The following is a 19,243-nucleotide window of genomic DNA, read 5'->3' on the forward strand; positions in this document are numbered from 1 at the left end:
GACCCTTGAGTCCGCAGGCCGACGCTCTATCCACTGAGCCAAACCGGTTTCAGCGAGCATTTTTCTCTTAATTAAATGTTGAGCTGCCTCATTATATTTACTGGGTTTAGTATTTTATTATGTGGAAATATTATAATTTCTTTAACTTGTAATGAACACTTATTTCTAATATTATTTTGGTGAGAATCACTAAGATGAACACCCTGGTCTGTATATATATTTTTTCTTTATACTACATTTCTACAAGTGGAATGCTGGGGCCAAACATATTCAAATCAACATTTTTATAAGTTTTGCTAAATTGCTCTCTAAATAACTTGTCAGTTTGGTTTGCATTAAAAGAGTATGTAGTAGAAAAACCAAAACCAGACCTTCTTTTGCTTATATCTTTATTATAGTGGTTATTTCCATTACGAATAGAATTTTGCCAGGAAGAGGAAGTATTTCCAAGTGAATTGGGTGATCAAGATAAAGCCAGGTGAAAGTGCAGGGCATAAATTGAAGGTTAGTGAGGGAATGGGTATGGAACACCTGAAGGAAATAAGGCCAGGAAGTAAATCGATTTATGGAGGATCCTTTTAGTATTTTTAAAAGTTTGGCTTAATTCTTTAAACAGTAGACAGTCTTTAGACATTTTTAAGGAAGGCAATGACAGGACCACATTTGTTTTGGTTAGATCACTACCAGCAACGTGAAGAATGGTGTGGAGGAAGGGATTGAAATGAGACTTGTATCTCAATTAGAAAATCATTGCAATTCTAGATACTCAGTCTTTATTAAGTGACTTTCTTGTAGTCTTTCAATGGGATTAAGGTAGTCAGTCCTGGCTGAACACATGGAATCTTGAAAGAGCAGTATAGATTCAGTGTTTGTCTTCTGGAAACCTAAGGGCCAAACTAGAAGACTGACATGTTGCATTGAGTTGGTGAAAAACGAAACAGGATGGAAAAGAATGGAAAACTCCTAGCCTGCTAGGTCAGGTCTCAGGGTGAGGGGGTAAGAGGTGGCATGGTGGTAGATATTACAGAGAATTTTAAATAGTTTAGTTAGTATTCCATTTGGAATTCTCACCACCGCCAAGACGGTTGGAATTTTAAAAGGGCTACAGATTCTGAAATGGATATGGAGGAACTTGACTTTGTTTTGGATCAATACACTTTTATCCAGTTGATATCATTACATTTTTCATTAATTAATTAAAATAATTACAGGTATATTTTCTAAACCTTTTATTTGAAGGTAAGCAGCTGCTCCCCTTGTCCAGCAGTGTACATAGCAGTGTGGGACAGGCGACTTGGCAGTCTTCAGGAGAAGCATCAAACCTGGTTCGAATGAGGAATCAGTCCCTTGGACAGTCTGCACCATCTCTTACCGCTGGTTTGGTAAGTGTTAGTAAAGCTGGTCCCTTGCTTTATGAATAAATCATTGATTGTCATTTGTCGTTGCCACATCTATTATTTTCCTTTTTAGGATTTGGGTAGTTTAATTTCTCAAAGTGAAGAATAGAAAAATAATGGAATTTAATTGAATATATTCTGACTGTTCTCTTGTACTGTCACTGATACTAATTATGTACTGAGAGTTATGAAAAAATTCAGTATGAAGTGAGGGGTCCCAGCCCCATACTAGGGTTCCCAGCACCAGGAAGAGAGGTCTCCATAACTTTTGGTGTAAAGGCTAGCAGGGATGGTTGCTGAGGGCTCCTGGAGTCCCAGGTGTTCTTCTTAAAGGGCTTGTACATGGACTTAACTTGGACTCACTCCCTCTGAGCTCCAGTGGTGGGGCAGTAGCTCAGAAGGCACCAGAGACATACGGGAGGAACTGAATTGTCTGGCATCAGGTCAAGAGCTGGAGGGGCAGCTTTCTCCCTGACAGAAGTGCTGTCAGAGGCCACTGTTCCTTTTCTGAGACCTCCCCCCACAAAGCCAGCAGGCAGGAGCCATATCTGACTCTCCATTAGCCTGGCTATCATGGTTTGTCCCACTCTGGTGATTCTCAGAGCCCCACCCAATCCCACTTTTGGACCCACCCAAGCTGTTTCCAGTGACTTTTACATACGATCAACCTGCTTTGGCTCATGCTTCACACTTACCTAAAATTTCTCTAGCAAGCAGCATATGGTTTCAGTGTGCCTCATATGTTTCTCTAAGTGACCCCAGGCCCAGGACAAACTGCAGCTGGCCTTGGTTTGTAGCTTGGCCTCTTTGGGCACCTCCCAGCCTAGCACAAATAGCAGCTATATGCAGATCACTTTGTAGCTCATGCCAGGTGGCCCCAGGTAGAACATAGGTGGTGGCTGAAACGTGCCTGCACCTCCAGGAGGCCCAGAACTAGTGCATCAGGTGGACAGCTTCATACCACATAGAAGCACCCCCAACCACCTCCACAAACAACACACTCAAGCGGCAAACTCAGTGGGCACTGGAGCCCCACTGAAGTAAGTCCTGCTCCGTGGACTGGGCCCCTCCACAGTGGTTGCAGTCAGTCCTCACAGCCCATCAGTCTGGGGGTAAATTCCTCCCATTGATGTGCCAACAGCAATCAAGGGTCAACTACAACAGAAGGTTATGCACAGCCCACACATCAGGGGTAAGGGACACACACACTTGGAGTGCTCAGCTCGGGTGAACTGGGAGACCATGCCACTGGACCTACAGGATACTTAATACATTAGGCCACTCTACCAGGCCTGGGAGACATAGCAGCTCTACCTAATATATAGAAACAAACACAGGAGGCTGCCAAAATGAGGAGACAAACATTTCTCAAATGGAAGAAGAGAACAAAACTCTGGAAAAAAAGAACTAAACAAAATGTAGACAATCTACTAGATGCAAAGTTCAAGACACTGGTTATAAGTACACTCAATGGACTTAGGGAAAGAGTAGATGAACTTCGTGAGAACTTCAACAAGAGATAGGAAACATAAAACAGAATCTATACTAATAAAAGCATAATATGCTAATTAGACCAAACGACCTTCCGAATGTCATTCTGGACAAAGCTGTGGTGGTGGAGGCCGAGGCAGAGGTGGTTAGGGGCGATCAGGCAGGCAGTGGAGCAGTTAGGGGCGATCAGGCAGCAGGCAGAGGTGGTTAGGGGCAACAGGCAGGCAGGCAGGCAGGCAGAGGGGTAGGGGCGATCAGGCAGGCAGGCAACCGTTTAGGAGCCAGCGGTCCCGGATTGTGAGAGGGATATTCGACTGCCAGTTTAGGCCCAGTCGGACATCCCCGAGGTGTCCTGGATTGGATAGGGTGCAGGCCAGGCTGAGGGATACCCTCCCATCCCATGCATGAATTTTGTGCACTGGGCCTCTAGTTAGAAAATAAAAAAGAACTAGTCAGAAATGAAGAATACATTGGAGTAGATGAAGCAAAGGATCAAATTAGATATTTGGAAGATAGGGAAGTAGAAAATATCCAATCAGAACAAAAAAAATCCAAAAAAAAATGAGGATAGTATAAGGTGCCCTGGGACTTTAAGCATGCCAACATTTGCATCATGGGGGTGCTGGAAAGAGAAGAGAGAAAGCAAGAAATTGAAAATCTATTTGAAAAAGTAATGACAGAAAACTTCCTTAACCTAGTGAAGGAAATAGGCATACAAGTTCAGGAAGCACAGAGTCCCAAGCAAGATGAACCCAAAGAGGTCCATACCAAGACACATCATTAAAATGGCAAAGGTTAAAGACAAAGAATCTTAAAAGCATCAAGAGAAAAGCAGTTAGTTACCTAGAAGGGAGCTCCCATAAAACTGTCAGCTGATTTCTGAACAGAAACTTTGCAGTTCAGAAGGGATTGGCAAGAAATATTCAGTGATGAAAAGGAAGGACCTACAACCAAGATTACCCAATAAAGCTATCATTTAGAATTGAAGGACATGAGCTTCCTAGATAAGAAAAAGCTAAAGGAGTACATTACCACCAAACCAGTATTACATGAAATATTAAAGGGTCTTCTTTAAGAAGAAGGAAAAAGAAAAAATACTAACAATAAAATGGCAATAAATACATATCTATCAACAATTGAATGAACAAAATAAACTGACAAGCAAAACAGAAACAGATTCATGGATACAGAAAATATTTTGGCCTGGCCAGTGTGGGTCAGTGGTTGAGCGTTGACCCATGAACCAGGAGGTCATGGTTCAATTCCTGGTCAGGGCACATGCCTGGGTTGTGGGCTTGATCCCAGTAGGGGGCATGCAAGTGGCAGCTGATTGATGATTCTTTCTCATTGATGTTTTTATCTTTCTCCCTCTCCCTTCTTTCTGAAATTAATAAAAACATATTAAAGAAAAAGAAAATATTTTGACAGTTGCCAGATGGGAGGAGTGTTGGCAGGGATGAGTGAAAAGGTGAAGGGATTAAGAAGTACAAATTGGTAGTTACAGACTAGTCATAGTTACAATAGTAAAGTACAGTATAGAGAGTATAGTCAATCCTATATAATAAAGAGCTAATATGCTAATTAGACCGAACAGCTGAATGACCGTCCGGACAACCTTCCGGATGAAGCTGGGGCTGCGAAGGGCTACGAGGGCTGGCCGGGGCTGTGAGGGCCAGCTGAGTTTGCGAGGGGCTGAGAGGGCCGGCTGGGGCTGTGAGGGCCCGCTGCCCCTTGCATGAATTTCATGCATCAGGCCTCTAGTATTGTAATAACTATGTATGGTGTCAGATCATTATGAGATTTATTGGGATGATCACGTAGTAAGTTATATAATATCTAATCACTGGGTTGTACACCTGAAACTAATATAATATTGTATGTCAACTATAATTGAAAAATAAAAATAATTTAAAGTAAAACAAATAATTATGTTGTTTGTCCTTTTGTTATTGAGTTGTAAGAGTTATTTATTCTTGATACTAGACCCTTATCAGACCTATGATTTACAGTTATTTTTCATTCTGTATATCTTTTCACTTTCATTATAATGTCCTTTGATACATAAAATTTTTGAAGTCAAATTTATCTTTTTTTTCCTTTTGTTGCTTGTGCTTTTGGTCTCATATCTAAGAATTCATTGCCAGATAACAGGTCAGGAAGATTTATCCCTATGCTATCTATTATGAGTTTTATGGTTTTAGTTCATATATTTACTTCACTGATCCATTTAAAATGAACTTTTGTATAAATAGGGAGGGTGTCCAAATTAATTCTTTTGCATGTTGTTATCCATTTGTTAGATATTCTTAGAAACAGACATCTTGAGTAAAGGAGGTCAGTTTTAGAACTATAGATAGGGATTTGGAAGCTGTGAAATAAGTCATCATGCAAGAAAATGCAGAGAATGAAAAGGAATATAGGGAAACATGAACAATTTATATGTGAAAGGGCAAATAGTATAAGATAGTGAAGTATTCAACTTAGTAAGAATTTTAGGAGTTTAGGTTAAGTGCACTCACTGCCTATTAACTTGAGAATTGTTGTACTTTCCATTTTCTTTTTTATAAGAGGAACATGTTTCTAATGCCACCTAGTGTCATTTCAAAGGTATGAGAGTAATATTTCATAAGAGATTTTAAAATAAAAAGTTGGGAGAGTTTCATGAGATTGAACAGACTATTAGCAGCCTAGTTGCTTATTCTTAAGAGAGAAGCAAAAGAACAGACTAATTATTTTGCCTGAACAAATTGGAGCTGAATTTTAGATTGTTAAACATTTTAATTATATCTTCTGTGATAATTTGTAAAGAATCTAAGGTGTACTGCCTTAAAAAATAGTGGCTTTGGTATTTTAAAAAGGCACTTAAAATTATTTTTTAAAATATAAATCAGTTTACTGAGACTATTGAAAGACATCTTACTAAATTTATTTAGGGTTTGGAATACATGACAGAAAATTTATGCAAGCTTTGCACAAAGTTTTATATGTGTAAAAATGGTATTATTAAATCACTAGTTAAAATTTATAACTAGATTTTGTTCTGTTTTATAAATTTTGTACATAAAGTCTTTTAATTGAGCCTTTAATGTCATGTATTGCTATGCATAGGTTTATTTAACAATATTGAGGAAAGATTGAAAAGTACTGATATTGGTATATTCTGTCATGAAACAGTCAAATTATTAGAGATATTAATAATTTCTCTAATAGGTAATAGCAACAGTTTACTATTAAGTTGGGATAGAAAATTAATATTTACTAGACACTACACCCAAGTTCTTTTGCATACATATATTCCTTATTTTCTCAGGAACTTTTGAGGTAGTTGTAATTATCTTACTTTACAGGTGAGGAAATTTCAGGCTTGCAGGAATTTGTTCATTTGTTCGTTCATCTCACAAATATTTATGAAGTACCTCCTATATATCACCATTGTACTAGGTGCATGGAATACAATAGTGAACAAAGCAAAGTTAAACACTTTGCTGTAAGTGAATGTTAGAGCAGGAATTTAAAACCAGGCAGGTCTGATTTTTTTTTTTTTTAATCCTCACGCGAAGATATTTTTCCATTGATTTTTAGAGAGAGTGGAAGTGGCGGGGGTGGGGGGTGGGGGTGGGGGTGGGGAGAGACAGAGAGAAATATTGATGTGAGAGAAACACATCGATTCATTGCCTCCTACCCGAACCCTGACCAGGGCCCCAGGGTGGGGAGGAGCCTGCAATCAAGGTATGTGCCCTTGACCAGAATCAAAACCAGGACCCTTCAGTCTATAGGCTAATGCCCTATCCACTGAGCTAAAGCAGCTAGGGCAGGTAGGTCTGATTTTGAAGTCTATTTTAAGAGTTGTACATAAGTGGAAAGAAAAGTCTTTGGCAGGTTGGGTTATTTGAATTGCAGATTTTGGTTGGATTTATTGATAATTTTCTTAACTATTCAGATATTGAAGATTTTTATTGGGATTATATGTAGGTAGAGGTTTACTTGGTCCTGTCTTTCTTTCTACATTTTTTATTGTTGATAGTGTTACAGATCTCTTCCATTTTCACCCCTTCCCCCCTCCTCCCAGTTTCTACCCACCCACCCAAATCTTCACTACCCGATTGTCCATGTTCATGGGCTATGCATATTAGTATATAAGTTACATAATTCTTATTTCATAAAAATTTCTCTGCGAGTTGAAAGGAATTTCTATTCTGTAGAGTATGCAAATAAAAATGAAAATACATTTAATTTTAGTCCACATATTGGTCAGGTTCCTGGAAGGAAACAGAACAGACAAATTATGATCTTATATAATAAAAGGGTAATATGCAAATTGACCTTAATTGCAGAATGACCAGAACGACCACTGGACCAGTCACTATGAGGTGCACTGACCACCTTTTGGTCCCTTTCCCTAGCTGGCAGGCTCTGATCGCCTCATGGCCACTTGCAGTGGGGGTGGAGCCGGTGAGCGGGTGGGAACAGCTGACCTCTTGGTCCCTTCCCCCGGCCATCAGGCACCTATCACCCGATGGCGAATGGGGAACCGGGGGTGGGTGGCAGCGGTGGGCAGGGCCGGCTGCAGGCAGCTGGGGAAGATGGCTCTGATCACAGGCCAGGCCTAGGGACCATACCCATGCACGAATTTCGTGCACTGGGCCTCTAGTCTTATAATAAAGGGATATGAGTAGAGTATAGTGAACTGACAATATACACATAGTGCCTTCTGCCTAATAGTAAACTGTTGCTATTACCTAGCATTGGAGAAAGGATAGGGGAGGAAGTAATGCTTGGAACTTGGGAGACAGAGGTGGCTGTGTATAGAGGACAACCTGACAATTGATATGACTTGTAGTAGTGGGATGTAGCCAGCCTAACATGACCCAGCAGGGACCAACCAAGGAGAATAAATTGTCCCTGACACTCTCCCTTACCCTCTTTTCTTTCTGTGATCTCCTGCTGGTGCTACTTATTGTTTGACCCCATCTGGACAGAAGAGGGCAGGGCAACCTGTGGATGTAGTTCATAATGATCCTGCAGTTTGAGGTACAGGGGATGATCTTGGGGGGGGCAAGTGGATGATATCCTGTATATCTTACAACTTTTTAAAAATATTGAGCTTACATATATAGTTTTGACTATGAATTACTTTATGTTAAATCATATTGCAATTTTGGTCAAATCATTGCTAATTTTTTTCATAAATCTATTTTGAGATTGTCTTCATCCCAGAAACCATTTCTTGTAATTCAGAAATTCTATTATTCCACAGTTTTCTGGCTTAATAAAATACATGTAAATATAGCATTTACTATAGCTTAATTTAAAATTTGTATATATAAATTATAAGTTAAAGTTCTTTTAGAAAATAAGGTAGAGAGCAAATAGTTATTTGTAAACTTTTTGTTTAATAATTCTGGTTTCAAGTGGTTTCGTGGTAGCAAGGTTTGTTTCTTGCAAAATTGTTCTCCCTGTTGCTGCTTTTAAGATTCTTTGTCTTTAACCTTTGCCATTTTAATTATGATATGTCTTGGTGTGTGCCTCTTTGGGACTCTCTGTGCTTCCTGGACTTGTGTCTTTTTTTCTTTCACCAAGTTAGGGAAGTTTTCAGTTATCATTTCTTTAAATAGATTCTTAATCCCATGCTTTCTTCTCTTTCTGGTATCCCTATGATTCAGATGTTGTTATAGTTGATATTGTCCCAGAGGTCTAAGCTAAATTCATTTTTTAAAATTCTTTTTTCTTTTTGGTTGCTTGGATGTTTTCTGCTATTTGTCTTCCAAATCTCTGACTTGATCCTCTGCTTCATCTAATCTGCTGTTAATTTCTTTTAGTGCACTTTTTAATTTCAGATATTATATTTTTTATTTCTGACTTTTTTTATGGTTGTGTCCTTTTTTATGCTTACTATCTTTCTAAGTTCTCACTGAGTTCATCCATTCTTCCCCTAAGTTCCTTGAGCATTCTTATAACCATTCTTTTGAACTCTGTATCTGGACTTGCTTGCTTCCATTTCATTTAGTTCTTTTTTTTTTTTTTTTTTTTTCCTGGAGATTTCTCCTGTTCTTTTATTTGGGGGCATGATATTTTGGTTGCTTCTCTGTGTTTGTTTTTGTGTATTAGGTAGGTCTGCTGTGCCTTGCAGTCTTGGTATAATGGCCTTATGTAGTAGGTGTCTTGTGGGGCTCAGTGGTGTAATCTCCCTGATCACCTGAGCTAGATGCTCCAAGAATGTCCCTTGTGTGGGTTATGTGAACCCTTCTGTTGTAGTTGAGTCTTGATTGTTGTTGGCCCATCCATGGGTGGGGTTGAGCCTTGGGCTGGTTGACTATGAAGATTGACCCTGACCACAGTGTAGGAGCTGCTGTGTTGGGGCTGACCCTATGCAGTGGAATTTACCCCAGCAATGTCTGGTGCCTGCTGAGATCTCCCTTTGGGTGTGTGCTTTTTGTGGAACTAATTAGGTAGTGCCCTAATGTGGTCTGAATCCCACCACCAGGTATGTTGGTTCTGGGGCCTCTTGGAAGGGATTATGGTGCAGGTCAGTGTAAGATGCTGCCTGTGACCAGCCCTGGGCTACCTAGTTGGAGCTATAAAGTGATCCACAGTTTGTGGCTGCCTCTGCTGAACCTGGGTGTGCATGGGAGGATCCAAGTTACTCACCAAGCCCGGCTTCCACCAGTATTGAGCCTGGGGCAGGTCAGCAAAAGGCTCAAGGCACTCCAAGATTTGCCTCCACCTGCCAGCTGCCTATTAGCTCGGCCACTGAAAGAGCCTCTGGTGTTATATGAGTTACACGAAGCAGGTTCTCAGTGAGTCATCAGGTAGGGTGATGGTATTCACCAGATTGATACAGATTCAAACTTGGCACCAGTGCTGGGTCTGAGGTCACTCAGCAAAAGTCTCAGGGTACACTGAGGTTAGCCACCCCCTTTTCCCTGGGGCCTATGTACCTTTGCAATGGGGTGGGGTCTCAGTGAGTCATCAGGGTGAGACCAGTAGAGTTCATCAGGCTAAAACAGATTATAATTTGGTTTTGTGGAGGGAGGGTTCTGCACAGTACCAGTGGCGCCAGTCAGGGCGTGTGGGGGGCAGGGAATGGACCTTGCCCTAGAGCCACTCCACTCAGTCTCTCCCTGTGATCTCTGACACCCCCTGAGTCTGTCCCGATCTCCTTAAGAGCCTTCCAAGAAAGGGTAGGCAGTGAGCCCAGGCTGGCTGCAGCTAGCTGATTCCTCTGCAGGGTGCAAGTTTGGCAGCATGGGCCCCCAGGGAGTCGGGAAGGTAGAGCTAGTACATCTCCCCAGGCTGATGCTCTTTGGAGGAGAGTGCCGGACTAAGGAAAGATACTGTCTTTGGGTGGTGTGGGAAAAGGACTCAGCACAGGTACATTGACAGCTGTTCCTCTAGCCCTCTCCCAAATGCTGCAAAACCAATCTCTCCCTGTATGACTCCAGTCTGCTCTGAGCTACTGTCCCTCCACAGGGGGCCAGGGTGAGTGCCTGTGAATGTGATTTTGTGCACTGGTCCTATAAAAGGGCACCTGGGTTTCTTGCAGTCTCTTGTCTCACCGTGACAGTCGGAAACCCCACTGACCTTCACAGCCAGGTGTTTGTGGGCTCCTCTTCCCAGGGCTGGCAGCCCAGCATGGGGTTGAAACCCCTTGCTCCTCAGGGGGTGGACGCCTGCAGTTGAGATATTCCCTCTGGATTTTCAACTGCTGTACATGTGTGCGGGACTAGCCCCTTTTCTTTCTTCGCCCTTTCTACTAGTCTCCACGTGGCTGCTTCTCTATGTCCTTATAAGACTTCTCTTCAGCTAGACTTCAGGTTGATTGTTCTATAATTTAGTTGTATTTCCGATTTGGGAGGAGGTGAGTATAACTTCTACCTACTCCCCCCTACCATCTTGGACTCTCTCTCTCTTATGTTTTCTTATAAACTTTTTATAGTTTTTAATTTTACATTTAAATCTATGATTTATGTAGAGTTAATTTTTGTGAGGTGTAGGTTGGATTGCTTGCTTGATTGATTGATCTTACTTACGGATGTCCAGTGCAGTTTATGAAAGGTCTGTCCTTTTTCTATTGATTTGCTTTTATACTTTTGTCAAAAAAAATTGTGCATATTTGTATACATCTATTTCTAGGTTCTATATTATTTCATTAATCTATAGGACTATTCTCAAAGTAAGTGTGTTTATGTCAACAAAAATTTTTGCTGGAATTTTGATAGGAGTTGCATTAGACCTATAGATAAGTTTTGGGGGAGAATTGGTATTTTTACTATTTTAGTCTTCTAACCCACTAATACAGTGTGTCTCTCCCATTTATTTAGACCTTTGTTTTCTTTATTCAGCATTTTGTAATTTTCAGCATGCATATTTTGAATATGTTTTGTCAGATTATACCAATCTTAGTCTCTTAGCCTTGGCAATTTATTTCAAGTGGAGCTAAAAATTAAGAGAGGTTACATGCGGGGGGTGGGAGGTGGGGAAAGTGAGATGAAATCCTTTTTTTTTCTGATTGTAAGTGGTATTGTATTTTAGCTTTTAGTTTCTACATGTTCGTTTCTGGTATATAAGAATACTGTTGATTTTGTGCATTGGGCTTTTATCCTGTGAATTTGTCAAACTCATTTATTAGTTTAGGAGTTTTTTGTAGATTCTTTGAGATTTTCTACATGTCAACCATGTCATTTTCAAATAGGACAGTTTGTCTTCAATCTGTATGCCTTTTATATCTTTTTCTTACCCTATTCATCTGGCTAGGACTTAGTTATTTTAAACACTGAATTTTTATTCTGGTAGTGATGACTTCATGAACCTAATTTGGGACTAGCAATACAATTGCACCCACTGTATTCCTTTACATGGTAAACAAACGAAGGTAGGCACAATGAGAAAATTAACTTTTGTTACAAAACCTAAATCCTGAAGGGGGCGTTTTCACCAGGCCTATCACAGTCACTGCATGTAACACTGCACACAGAGCAAAGCACTGAACTTGGAACCTCTACAACTCATGGTAGTCTTATTAACACCAAATTAATGTATAGTTGAGAAGTTGATGAAATTGTTCTACTCATTCATTCTGGGACAAGAAAATCTCCTCTCCCCTGGATCCGGGTGAAGCCATGCCCCTGGGTCTGGCCGAGACCAAACCAGAGGGAGTCGGACCTGCATTACCACCATTTGTCCACCATCCAGAGCTGAGGGGTCAGTGCCGACATGTACTCATAAGGAACTGGTGGACATTGATATTGGGTCTCAAAAGAACTGTTGGTCCAGAAAGAAACTCACTACAGACTGATTCATTTGCCTGTCAGCATAACTATTATTGCTCGTCTCACATTCAATTCTTATAAGTATATCTCTAGTGACACATGATTTCGCTCATCTAGGGGAAATGATGAACAACATAGACTGATGAACAACAACAGAACCAGAAACAAGGAGGCATCGATCGGACTATCGGGCCTCAGAGGGAGGATAGGGGAGGGTGGGGGGAGGGGGGAGAGATCAACCAAAGGTCTTGTGTGCATGCATATGAGCCTAACCAATGGTTAAGTTCAACAGGGGGTTGGGGCATCCATGGGGAGGGGTGTGGGATGGGAATGGGGGGATGAGGACAAATATGTGACACCTTAATCAATAAAGAAATTAAAAAAAAAAAAGAAAATCTCCTCTATCTGTTCTGTTTAGAAAGCTGCATGTTCTAGCAGAAACGAGTTCAAGTTTCTACTATATAATTTCTGAGCAGGTTATATCCCCTGCTAAGAAATTGTATAGTAGGGCCCTCATTTGTCTAGTTATAAAATAAGGCATTTCAGCTAAATTATCACATCATTTATAAATCAAATTTATTCAATATGAACCATTAGGGTAATTTTTCTTATCAATCCATATGTCTAAACCCTTCCCTTTCTGGTTGCTGTATTTACTAACCACCTAATTATTCCTCCCCTTTTATGTTAGACTAGAGGCCTGGTGCACGAAATTCGTGCCCAGGAAGGGTCCCTAGGCCTGGCTGGCGATCAGGGCCGATCGGGGCTTTCCGGCTGACGGCTGGGACCTTCCTTCATTCCGCACCGCCCCCTGGTGGTCAGTGCACGTCATAGTGAGTGATCAAACTACCGGTTGAACTCCCAAGGGGACACTTTGCATATTAGCCTTTTATATATATAGATAGATAATATCATCAGGCATAAATTTTCCTACTCCTCTCAACTCCTGCCATTATCTTTATTGTCTTTATTTTCAGCAACCAGATAACACTTCCATTAGAAACTTTTTTGTAAATTTTCCCATGTAATGAACAACTTTGACACTCCTTTAGCACTTTGTCATACTTTTCACATTGCATTATAATTACTTGTTTGCATTTGGCTTTCCCATTGAATTCAAACTCTTCTAGAATATAATTATTAGTCTATGGGTAGTATTAATCTTGGTAATCTTTCCCCATGCCCATCTTATTGCTTGGCATAATAAATGATTCCTGAATTAGTAAATGAATGAAGAGTTTGAATTATGAATCACTGTTCTGAATAGTTTATGAGAATGTACCATGTATATTTCTATAAGGAGGAACAGATTAGAGGCTCACTTCTACTTCCTCTCTGCTGATAAATATATACACTGAGTGGCCAGATTATTATGATCTCTGAATGCATAATAATCTGGCCTCTCAGTGTGTGTGTGTGTGTGTGTGTGTGTGTGTGTGTGTGTGTGTGAGGCCCGGTGCATGAATTTGTGCATGGGTGGGGTCCGGCCAGCCTGGCCAGGGGGAGGGGACCTGGGCGCTTGGCCAGCCTGCCTGCTGGTCGAACTCCTGGTTGAGGGGACAATTTGCATATTAGCCTTTTATTATATAGGATATACACTGAGTGGCCAGATTATTATGCTTTCAGAGATCATAATAATCCTGCCACTCAGTGTATATGTTTTAGTTAGCTAATACAATCTATTCTGATAGAGAGGTTCTATAGCTTTAAAAGCTGTGACTTGCCCTAGCTGGTTCGGCTCAGTGGATAGAGCGTCAGCCTGTGGATTGAGGGGTCCAGGGTTCAATTTCAGTCAAGGGCACATTCCTGGGTTGCAGGTTCAATCTCCAGTAGGGGATGTGCAGGAGGCAGCCGATAAATGATTTTCTCTCACCATTGATATTTCTATCTATCTCTCCTTCTCCCTTCCTCTCTAAAATCAATAAAAAAATATATTAAAAAAAAAAAAAAGCCTGTGACTTTGCAGATACTCATCTAGTGGATAGCACACCCTATGCAAATAAGCTGTCTGTTCAGGTCTTGTGTTTGTTTTCCCCATGGACATAATCCAGCTGTTAGTTGTTTAAAGCAGCAGATGGAAGGAGTCCATGGAGATGTGGATTTATTAGCTCTAACAATGAAAGACCACACTGGTTGTGTTAAGGATTAGAAGTTTTTTCACTGAATGAAAGGGAGGTGGATCCTGCTTTCTGTGCTATTTTCAGCAATGTGGCTACAGCTCTTGTGACTAAGTCAGCTGTAAGAATACCAGAAAAAGATTTTGTAAATAGACTTTCTTTTAAGTCCCAGACTGTTAGTGCAGCTGCCATAATTATATGAGGGACAGCTTTTCCTTGTTGTTGGATGCAGTCTGAATCCATTCTGTAGTTATTACTATATTTATTCCTGAGAGTGTATAATAGCCTGATTCAGGGTGCTTTATATTAATCTTTATTTCTCAAATTAGGAAATTTGGATTAATATCTCTTGAAATCCTTTGGTGAGTTCATAATTTATAATATGTCCTATAATTTGGAGAAAAACAACTGTGAATTGGTAGATAATGTGTTCCTAAAAATATAGTGTTGCCTTAGCTAAATTTTTTTTTATTGTGACTCATTAGAAAAAATCAACTTTCCTCACTTTCCTCCTGTGTTTTCTAGAATTCTGGTGATTATTATAGAATTGGAAAGTATAAAACATTGCTTATGGAGCATTTAAATGACAAAATCATGAGAGCTAATCTTTCACTCTGGAGCTCTAAAAAAAATGATTTTTAAGTTATAAATTAAGAGACTAGGAACATCTTTAAATTTGGCTGAAGACCTGCTTTGAAAATGGCAGCCAGTGACCAAATAAATTGTTCTGAGATTATTAAAGCCAGGGTAAAACTAGACTTTTTCACGCTGTGTCCTTTTAGAAGTCTGACGGAATGGGGAGCTTTTCCTGTGACAGTACTGTCAGCAATGAATAGATGAATGAATTTGTCCATGCTCAGAGCTCACCACATATGTACTAGCCCCCTCCAGACATAAAGGAGCAGTGGAACCGACTTCAGCAATGATCTAAGCTTCTGAAGAAAGAGGCTTTCGTGACTGTCCAAGAAGTGTATCTAGAGATAAAGAAACAAAAGAGCCTGTGACAGTATCGAAAGAATCTGACATTTGCTTTGTCTGTACAAAGGATGAAAGGAATTTTGCCGACTGAGTCAAAACAATAACTGGTTTTATGGCAGCTAAGTCGAAAACACAGGCATCAGGATAATATGTTTTTCTTTGTATTTCTGAAGAATTGTTATCTTTTTTAAAACGTGGAGTGGTTTTGTTTTTAGAAGGGAAAACGTGACATGGATTTTATAAGCTTAATAACTGTAGGTGGAGACTGTTGTTTGTTAAACCTTTTTAATAAGCAGTGAAGTTAGGATATCAAAGATTGGAATTTTTTTTGAACCTTTGTCATTTTCTTGGTACTTCAGATATTTTCAACCAAAGGGGTATGCATGGAAAAGAAAAGAAATATTTTCCCCAGTTTTGGTGGTGATTCAGATGAGATCTGTCTGTACTGCTGTGAAGAAAGACGTGGCATTGATGTGAGGCAGTGATTATCTACTCATGCGGGACTGAGAGAGAACTGGTTTAGTGGAGCCGTAGTTAGTGGGCGCAGCATGGAGAATGGGATTGATTGCCTCATCACCCAGCAGTAAGCAAGTAGGCACTACTAGTTGACTGTCTGGGGAGTGGCTTTTATCGTCTGATACCTATTATGGATGATTCCAGTATTCTACGAAGGAGAGGGTTACAGGTGAGTAACAGAGTCTTTTTACTGATCTCCTTCCTCTGAGTGTCTTTTAAAAATGTACTGAACAGATTGCTTCAATTTTATTTAATTTATTTAAAGCAGGGTAGTATGCCACTAAGTTCTTCTTTATGCCATTATGTATAGTTATAATTATAAAAATTGTTTCTACTTTGATAGAAAAACATTGCTGCTGGGCTGACTGACATTATATTATGTGAATGGAACAATTAAATAAGACTATGCTGAATGCAACCCTAATTTTGGATAGCAGACATTACTACTGGCAGATTGTTTACAGTAAACATTCTGTTTCTGACCACTGTACCTGTCTCTTCACTTTGCCCCTCTTAAGAAAGTGACATATATGTGTAATATATGTTTGGCTCTACACATAGTTTTAAGAACTTTCCTAAATTATCACTGCATACATACATACAATGTAGCCATAAATAATAGCCATATATCTGACACTTGGTTTGGAAGCCTTTTTCTCCTTAAGTCTTGTGAAATTTGGCACAGGAAGAGGCAAGTAAGATGAAGGGGGAAATAAAGAGGATGATAGACAACTTCAATTGAGTTTTAATGAATGCCCTTAGCACTAAGAAAATATATACCAGAATTCTTTTAAATTTGATCATTAATTTTTTCATACTTTGTAAAGTAGATCATCCCATTTTAGTCTTAATAGGAATAAGCAAGCTTTATTTAGTCCATCATTGACTGTTTTAAGGATTGATATAATAAAGCTTTCAGTATAAAATAATCCCCCTGGTAAAGATCTCATTATGAAATGTAGCTATTTCTTTTGTTTCAATTTTGTTTGTTTGACATTTGTAAAGTACTTTTTTTTGTGTATGCAAAGCACCGAGGGTCTTTTTAATTATCATGCATTAACATTGTTTTGGTTTCTTTAAAGTGCTCAAAAAGAAAATGTCTAGGATTGGTAAAATTTAATCAAATTATTATATTTGTAGTTATTATTGTTATTATTTGTGCTTCTTATTAATGGCATTGTGACCATTCAAAGCCCACTGAGAACACCCACTGAATTTCAGCAGTTGTTCAGTATGACCAGGCTTTAAAAATTAATGCCTTATTTTAATTTCTTACGTTAGTACAGTTGGTTCAATTAGATGTGTCACTTGATTTCTTGGGGGTATTTTGAGAAATAATTGTAAAGTACTCAGAAGACCTCTAATAAATAGTGATGTATGTTCAAGTAGCTGTTAAAAATGGCTGGCTTTTTAAGCACATTTAATGCATTGCCTATTTATATCTTTATTTCTCTTTAGATGCCAGGATTCAGAAAGGGAATCCTATTTGTTGAATGGGAATTGTGCCTGTTTTGTGTTGTCAGTTATTTTTCTCCCATGTACTGAGTCAGTCTCCAGTATCTGCTACCCTGTTTACTGATGCCCTTCTTCTGAGTCTTCGTTTCTATACTAGAGGCCTGGTGCACGAATTTGTGCATGGGGCCCATCTGCTGGCGGGTGCGGGGAGGGGACGCGGGAGGTTAGCTGGCCGGCCTGCCCCCAATCGGGGTGGGGGTGGGGCAATTGGGGGTGGGACTGGCCAGTGGGAGGGGCCATGGGTGGTTGGCGGGCCGGCCCTGCCCCCTGGTTGAATTCTGGTTGAAGGGACAATTTGCATATTACTCTTTTATTATATAGGAGGATTACAGGAGTTCCAAATTGTGGATTACATAGCACTGGAGGGTATTTTTACTGCCTCCTTTTTTTTTTCTTTATTACTTTAAAGTTTATTCTCCAGAAGACTGCATAGAACATTCTGAAATAGAAGTAATGCTTGAAAAACAGCAGTTTAGATTATTTGTTTTAAACAGATAACTTATAATGTAAAATTTTAAAAGTTAGTTTTAGATTTTTGTACATAAAAACACAAAAGCTAAAGTGTACCCAGTGATACAGGTAATCTACTGGGTAACCTCAGATTAGAAGATGAAAATCCAAATAAATGTTTGGGTCTCACTAACTGCTTTTTGGTGAGGTGGACTTCCTCATAGTTTTTCAGAAAGTCAGCTAAGAAACAACCTGCTTTGACCCTCCAGTTTTCATTGCCAGGTTCCCTGGGAAGTGGCTGTATAGTATATAATGCATTTATTGTGTTTTGTGTCCTACATCGCTAGGCTGTAGTTTTCATTTAATCATTATGACATTGTTGATAAGTAGGTATTGTCTGGATTTTCAAGTACAGATAATTTTAAAGAAGGAACAGAAGATTGGTTCAGATTATAGTTCTGCCATATTCTAGCCATATAACCATGATCAGATTTTGAAAAACTCAATGCCTTCCCTTCTGTATTCCAATGTCATATTGAAAGTAGACTATAGAGGCAAGGGCTGCGGCAGGAAGACCAGTTATGAGACTGTTGTGGTCAAAAAGTCAAGAAGATCTAATGGATGGAGGGGGTGATAGCTTTCTGATTGGTCATTTTTTCCAGATATGTGAAGCTCAGCAACCTCCTCAGGGACAGACAACTTGTAAGTGGCTGGGCTAGGTGTATAGGTTAGGATACTCTGAACGAAAGTAACAGAAAACTCTTTGAGTATTTTAAATACACACACACACACACACACACATGCATTAATATATATTTTTATTGATTTCAGTGAGGAAGGGAGAGGGAGAGAGAGAGAGAGAAACTTCAATGATGAGAGAGAATAATTGATTGGCTGCCTTCTGCATGCCCCATACTGGGGATGGAGCCCACAACTCAGACATGTGCCCTGACTTGGAATTTAACCATGACCTCCTGGTTCATAAATATTAAAGGAATGTATTGACTTACAAATATGGAAAGAGTTTAGATGGGTTTCAGAGTTGGGTAACCTAGTGTCTTTTGTTCAGCTTCTCTGCTCTGTGTATTGGCCTCATTCTTAAGCTGGCTTCCTACTTATTAGAAAAAAAGCTGTAGTGGTTTCAGCTTGCATGGTCACACACTAAGCATCTGGGAGATAATGTGTGAGCATCTTTCTTTTAAACTAGAGGAGCCTCCATTCTGTGTAGGAATTGACATTGTTTTACATGAAGAGCAGTTTAGGTTTGGGTCTTCCTTATGGTAAACATTGGTTCTCATCATACTGCTACTTTTGGAGCCTCTCCAATGAGAGATTTTTGAAGTTGAAGTTCTTTGTGAATAGATGAAGGCACTTTTATATTTGCCTTATTTCTCAATCAACTTTATGGGAGGTGATTTTATTTTAACTTTGAAAGGTCAAATACTAGCCACAATAAACAAATTAGCTTCATCATTTTCATGTTAAGTAAGTATCTGGCCATAAGGTAGAT

At 39.7% G+C, this 19,243-nt stretch overlaps 1 protein-coding gene across 7 annotated transcripts in view; it reads left to right on the forward strand.

Moving 5' to 3' along the window:
• Positions 1-19,243, forward strand: part of MAST2 (microtubule associated serine/threonine kinase 2) — a 163,730-nt gene that overhangs the window by 32,667 nt on the left and 111,820 nt on the right. For all 7 annotated transcript variants that reach the window (XM_079776495.1, XM_079776490.1, XM_079776489.1 and 4 more), the window contains exon 3: positions 1,240-1,382. In XM_079776495.1, the coding sequence (XP_079632621.1) occupies positions 1,240-1,382 (143 nt within the window). The remainder of the gene's footprint in view (positions 1-1,239; positions 1,383-19,243) is intronic.

The sequence above is a fragment of the Cnephaeus nilssonii genome (assembly GCF_951640355.1).
Source record: "Cnephaeus nilssonii genome assembly, chromosome: 7".
NCBI classification, from domain to species: domain Eukaryota; kingdom Metazoa; phylum Chordata; class Mammalia; order Chiroptera; family Vespertilionidae; genus Cnephaeus; species Cnephaeus nilssonii.